This window comes from Podarcis muralis, chromosome Z (assembly GCF_964188315.1).
Source record: "Podarcis muralis chromosome Z, rPodMur119.hap1.1, whole genome shotgun sequence".
Lineage (NCBI taxonomy): Eukaryota > Metazoa > Chordata > Lepidosauria > Squamata > Lacertidae > Podarcis > Podarcis muralis.
Genome location: NC_135673.1, coordinates 30901165 through 30907454, shown reverse-complemented (window position 1 = coordinate 30907454; position 6290 = coordinate 30901165). Strand labels below are relative to the sequence as shown.

At 43.0% G+C, this 6290-nt stretch overlaps 1 protein-coding gene across 6 annotated transcripts in view; it reads right to left on the bottom strand.

The window, feature by feature from the left end:
• ZNF185 (zinc finger protein 185 with LIM domain) overlaps positions 1 to 6290 on the bottom strand; it is a 72789-nt gene that overhangs the window by 21505 nt on the left and 44994 nt on the right. For 5 of the 6 annotated variants that reach the window (XM_028715075.2, XM_077922601.1, XM_077922603.1 and 2 more), the window contains exons 14-17: positions 5998 to 6081; positions 5769 to 5840; positions 3722 to 3805; positions 3294 to 3401 (exon numbers count right to left, since the gene is read on the bottom strand). In XM_028715075.2, coding sequence (XP_028570908.2) covers positions 3294 to 3401; positions 3722 to 3805; positions 5769 to 5840; positions 5998 to 6081 — 348 coding nt within the window. The remainder of the gene's footprint in view (positions 1 to 3293; positions 3402 to 3721; positions 3806 to 5768; positions 5841 to 5997; positions 6082 to 6290) is intronic. The other variant, XM_077922602.1, reaches the window with a different exon arrangement.

Below are 6290 nucleotides of genomic sequence, written 5' to 3'. Positions count from 1 at the left end.
TTTATTAATATTTAAACCTTAGAATAGCTTTTGGAAGTGGATATAGGCTGTAGGGTTTAGAAGTAGAAGATAGGGTATTTTAAAATAGTATTATTTGTAAGTGATAAAATGTGAAGTTATTTTAAGTATGATTTTTTTTAAAAAAAAGATGGTTAGAAATTATGATATATGTAAACTGCTAAAGATGAAGTAAAATGAAAAATCAGATAGGGGGGGACTTGGGGAAACCAAGTTAAACAATGTTTTAGAAAAAATAAGGATATGACAAGAATTTGTTTGTATTGTTTGTCTTTTCTGTCTGTGTTTTTTATTTGTGTTATAAAATGAATAATTGGGGGGGGGGTTAAATGCTTGATATTTTACTATGTTTTTATATATGCTGTAAGTCACCCAGAGTGGCTGGGGAAACCCAGCCAGATAGGTGGGGTATATTATTATTATTATTAATGTTGTTGTTGTTTGTTGTTGTTGAGATTGCTCCCTACTTTCCCCTTCCATGCTCACACAAAATCTGTGTGAATTCTGTGACTTGTGAACTTGGGCTCCTGTATTTGGCCTCCCTGGTGCAGCTTCCCTCTTTGTGAGCCTGGGTAGATCTGCCAAGAAAACATCCAGCGAATTTTTGTTACGCATGAAGCAACACGGATTGTCAATGGCTGCTGAGCATGACAACAGTATATTCTGCCTCCAGTATCAAAGGCGGAATGCTGCCACTGAATGCCGGTTTGCTGGGGAAACACAAGTGGGGGGAGAGAGTGCTATTGCACTTGTCCTCATGCTGCAGGGGCTTCACACAAGCATCTGAGTGGCCACTTTGAGAGCAGGATGTTGGACTAGACGGGCTTTTGGTCTGATCCAGCAGGATTTTTCGTGTGTGTGTTTCATGCATCTCATTTTCCCTGCGTTAACTTCCCAGGGAAAAAAAGGGAAACAGGGAAGACCCAGTTTAAATCTTCACTAAGCTTAGGAAGCTCATTTGGTGACCCTGGGCATATATATAGCATGTTGTAGGGGTTAGAGCATCAGACCTAGAGGGCTAGACTTAGAAGTCCCAGGTCCATTGCTGGACATGAAATCCAATAAGTGAAATTGGGGCCAGATTCAGCTTTTAACCTACCTAGGAGAGTAGGGAAGGGGTATAGCTCAGTGGTAGGGCATCTGAGAAGATCGCAGGTTCAATTCCTGGCGCCACCAGGTAGGTCTGGGAGGAACCCTGGAGAGCCACTGCCAATCAGTGCAGACAAGACTGAGCTTGATGAACTACTGGAATACTGTGAGGTGTTCCAATGTACATTCTTAGGGGTGAATTGGCAGCTGCTGAAATTGCAATTATGGCGCCTTTTTTCGGGTGCAGGCTGATTTTAGGACCTTGGAACAGAGCAAGGTGGGGATTTCAGTGGGACGCGGGTGGTGCTGAGGGTTAGACCACAGAGCCTAGGACTTGCTGATCAGAAGGTCAGCGGTTCAAATCCCTGCGACGGGGTGAGCTCCCGTTGCTCGGTCCCTGCTCCTGCCCACCTAGCAGTTCAAAAGCACGTCAAGTGCAAGTAGATAAATAGGTACCGCTCCGGCAGGAAGGTAAACGGCATTTCTGTGCGCTGCTCTGGTTCACCAGAAACGGCTTAGTCATGCTGGCCACATGACCCGGAAGCTGTACGCCTGCTCCGTTGGCCAGTAAAGCAAGATGAGCGCCGCAACCCCAGAGTCGGTCATGACTGGACCTAATGGTCAGGGGTCCCTTTACCTTTACCTTTAACAATGAAATTATGTGAATATTCTTGTCCATGGGAGGTTACTACCATGCTAGAGTTCTAATTAAACTGAATTGAAATGCTGTGGCAATGAGGTGAGTGCTGGCAGAGTCCATGCCCGCCCCACCCACTTTTAGAGAGCAGTCTTGCCACCACCTTTGGAGTCAGTTCAGGAGCTTTGTGCATAGAAAAAATGACAGCATAGCAGCCAGAGCTTCATTCCTGCTTCATTCCTGCAGGCAACAACAAAACTGTCCCCTCCCCCCCAGGAAGTTGTCCCCACTACCCACCTTTCCACCACTGTAAATTCCACCCTCTTTTGGGTTTCTTGGACATTTTTCAGGCCGGATGTCGTCAAAAAGTGAAAGGTGGGAGCAGGATAGCTTTTCAGCAAAATTGTGAAAAATAGTGCCTGTACCTTTTGTCTCATTCTACAAATGCTAGAAGCTTTTAAAATTAAAATTAAAATTACATTGCAGGAGGAAGGATATTCCCCCCCCCCCACAGGATACCCATGTGACCGCTGTCAAAAATATCCATATGTTCAGTAATCAAAATATTCAAATAATTTCACCCATATCCCACTAAAATGAAGAGATGGCCCATACATATTTGGAATGGCAAATGTGAGAAGGGGAGGTAGTGGCCTGGAAGTCCCTGAACACTCTTTGTGCTGGCTGGACAGGAAAGGAATGAGGGGGCCGGAGCGTGGACACCAGCCAATGTACCTGCACATCTCCCCCTGGCCGCACTACTGCCCTTGAGCCCATGAGTCTCCCCAGGACTGGGAAAGCTGGCAGAGAAACAGCAGCTATGGCACATTGCCACCTGCTTTCTTTTTGTGCATGTGTGTTTTCTCTGTTGGTAGTGGGGGTTCCTTGCTGTGGATGGTTGTGGGCACCAATTCATACCACTCAGGATGAGAGCCTGGATGGATTGGAGTGGGGGGAAGAAAAGGGGTTAAGTTACTTAAAAGCCACAGAGTCTGTTGGCACAGAATGTGAGAGTGTCTTTGTGTGTGAGAGAGAGCAGGACTGAGTGGGCTGCTGTAAGTGAACAACAGAGTGGGAACTGTTGCTAAAACCACAGGTTATTTATTCTATTTAAATCTGCTTGAATGCCTTGTGTTTGCTTTTACCTAAGTATTTGGATAAATTGGGAATTTTAATTTTTGTTATTGTAGTTTTAAAGCTTGTTCACCTTATGACAGAATTGTTAAATTGTTTTTCATTGAACCTGTAATTTTTTTAAAAAATTGGTCTACTTGGTTTTTCCTCTCTTTATTTCATTAACTTTGCTCCCTGCTCTTAGATTGAAAATATTTTATTGAGGAGCAGGCCATAAATACTGCAAATAAATAAATAAAGTCTAGATATCACAAGCTGGTGGAAGGGAGAGACATACCGCACAGAATACCCTAACCATCTTGGAGGATGGTGTGATAAAAATGCAATAAGCAAATTAATCATTATCATCTAAAAAGAAGCCACTATTTTACATTATCTTTAGACCTCCAAAGTTTTAGCCATGCCGCCCTTTTACCTTGGGGAGCCAACATCTATGTCACGCAGGTGTTCTCCAGCCATGGACTGAAGATAAGTCTCAGGTGTAGAGAAAGCATCTCTGGTTCGATAATGAGAGGTGGGCCTGCTAAGGAAAGTCCAATGAACCTTTGTGAGGACATTTGGCCAGACAGACTGTCAAACGTGACTAATGGTGATTTCCATACTTGGAAGTAGGGTTTTATTTGGCCCAGTTTTTGCTGCAGTTAAGACGCTCAAAAAATGCTAATTGAAACAGTTTTGTGGAAATGCATACAAAAATACATGCAGTAATAACACATACAGTGATGCATTTAACAGCATGTACAATTTTAATGTGAACTTTTCATGCAATCTCTCAAAGAATTCACACAAAATGGGATAGATTTCTGATTGAGTGCCAGCAAAAATGAATTAGGAGGTTCTTACCTCTTTGGGCTTGCCTCTGGGGAGATGACGATGTGCGGAGGTGTTTGACTCACAGTTGTACTTTTGGGCTTTATTGTTTCCCAGCTGTGGATGGCAAGAGGGCATCTGGTTAATAAGAGGCCTACAACCACTGTTCCATTCTCAACCAGTTTTCTGTTAGTCCAGGTATCTATGCAGGAATGTTGGGCTGTGTATATTCAGAAAACTCCAACTTTTGTGTGCCCGGAATACAGCTTACTGAACGAACACATCCATTGCTCCACCCTCTTGTTTACTCTGGCTCCACCTACCACTGCCATGCTATTCCTGGGATGTGGGAATGTGCACCCTAAGAGTGAAAAACGTTCCTAATTTAGGGAGTGAGAAAAAAGCCAGTATAAAAGTATAAAATTTATCAAGTGGATGCTCAATATGATTAAAGATACAATCCACCCTATGCATTTAAAGCACATGGCACCCACCTCAAAATCACGGGAACTGTAGTTTGTCGATGGTGCTGGAAAGTGTGGCTGTGTGAGGAATAAACTACAATTCCCACGATCCTTTGGGGGAAGCCATGCTGCATTAAATGCGTGTTGCATGTATGCTGTGGGCATGACCCTGTACAACTTTCCAGGAAGTAAGCCCCACTGTACTACTGGGATTTACTTCTGAGTAGACATATATGGAATTGCATTGTTAATTTTGCATTTTTGATGATCACATAAGAAAAGATAATTGTTGTTGTTTTTCTTATATTCTGAACCAAGGAAGAAATTTACTCTCTGCTGAATAAAAAATTAGATCCAATGCCAACCATCAAATCATATTTATACTATCTCCCTGAGATAAATTTGCAGCAGACTGAGGCATTAATCTAAATAGCAAATAAGCAGTGCTTTTTCTTCTAGAAAAAAAAAGGTGCCAGTACTCAGCATGAAGCTGTTACTGTGAGTGCCACAGTTTTAACACATGCTTTTTTTCTAGGGAAAAAGAGGTGCCAGTACGGTGTGCCCTTGAGTACCCCCAGAATAAAACAGCACTGTAAATAAGTAAATACCTAGATATGCATTAGCTGCCTCAAAAACTTAGGGAAGGTTCATTGAGAGCAGCTTGATAAACTTCTAGTTTATTTGTAAAAACTTTGAGAGGAACGTATATTGATTTTAATTCTCCAAATTTTATACATGCTATCTTTAGTGCTTCTGATCCTTTCTAATATTGCGTTTCTGCTTTAATTATGAATATAACCATGACCCTCATGGTTGGAAATATAAAATGCAAGTATTCCAGTTATTAATTACAGTTTCGCTCCACCGTTTGTCTAAATATGGATCCCCACTTTATCCTCACAACAGCCCTTGACAGGTAGATTCTGCTGGGGAATAGTGAGCTTTGTGGAGGGACGGGGCATTAAACCCAATTCTCAATCCAACACTCTGACCACTATGCAGTGTAACACTTTGTTGGGCACGTGGGTGGCACCTCTGGCCTGTGGGTCACATGTGGCCCCCTGGACTCTCTCTAGGTCATGCCCCTCACTGCCCACTGCTCTGTGCTTTCCTCAAGTGCTTTTACCTGGCTGGAACTGTAATAATGGCTCTTTTTTGCCTCGATGGGAAAGTGCATGCACACCTGGCTTTTGTGTGGCTCGGGAGAGTGATGCTGCATTTGGGTCCTGTTTGCGGGCTCCCCATAGGCACCTGGCTGCTGGACTAGATGAGCCTTTGGCCTGATCCAGCGGGGCTCTTCTTCTGTTATATTACCTGCCCACTTTTGCCTCTGATCCTGTAAGGTTCCCCACCAGGGAATGCAGCCCATGACTTGAAAAAGCCCCTCACACCCATTGAAAGTGCTGTTTTAAAAAAGCAGCAGCATTAATCATAAACACACTTAGTAGGGGGGCAAGTAAACATGCATAGGATTAGCCAGTGTAAAAGAACGCAAGTGGAAATTACCCTCTGACACTGCTGTGCAAACAGTGTACATAGGCTAAACACTTTACCTCCACAGTAAATGTGGAAGTGAATTACAGGTGTTTAGGATAGAACAACACGAGAAGGATTACCTGTCCTCAGAAATAACGGCACGAGGTGTTTCAGCACGTCGTGTGGCCTCGGATTTTCGTTCATTCTTCTCACTGTGGAAATCAAAGCATAAGCAGTTGGAAATTAATTACAGTTCATTTCTTTCTCACTCCTTCCAACCAACCAAGCATACCAGTTCCACCAGGAAGAGCAGTTCTCTACTTAGTTGCCTGTATTTTATGAGTAAATTAGGATTGCACAGATTATTACCTTCTACGTGAAGGAGAATCAGGAGATTTTGGAGAAGAGTTGTTCCAGGAAGTCATCTGATTACTCTCTTGATCCAGCTTGTTACTGGAAGAAGAAATTAGAATAATTATGTCCTTGGGAGCATATCTGGGCACAGTAAACTAGAGTATGAAGAAGGGATTTGAACTCTGCGTGTGGAAGAAATCGCAAAGGTTCTGCAGAACACTAACCCCTATTTTGAACCCACAGCACAAATGTATAACATTCACTGCAACCCTGAATATACAGGAAAACGTTGAGTATGAATAAAACAT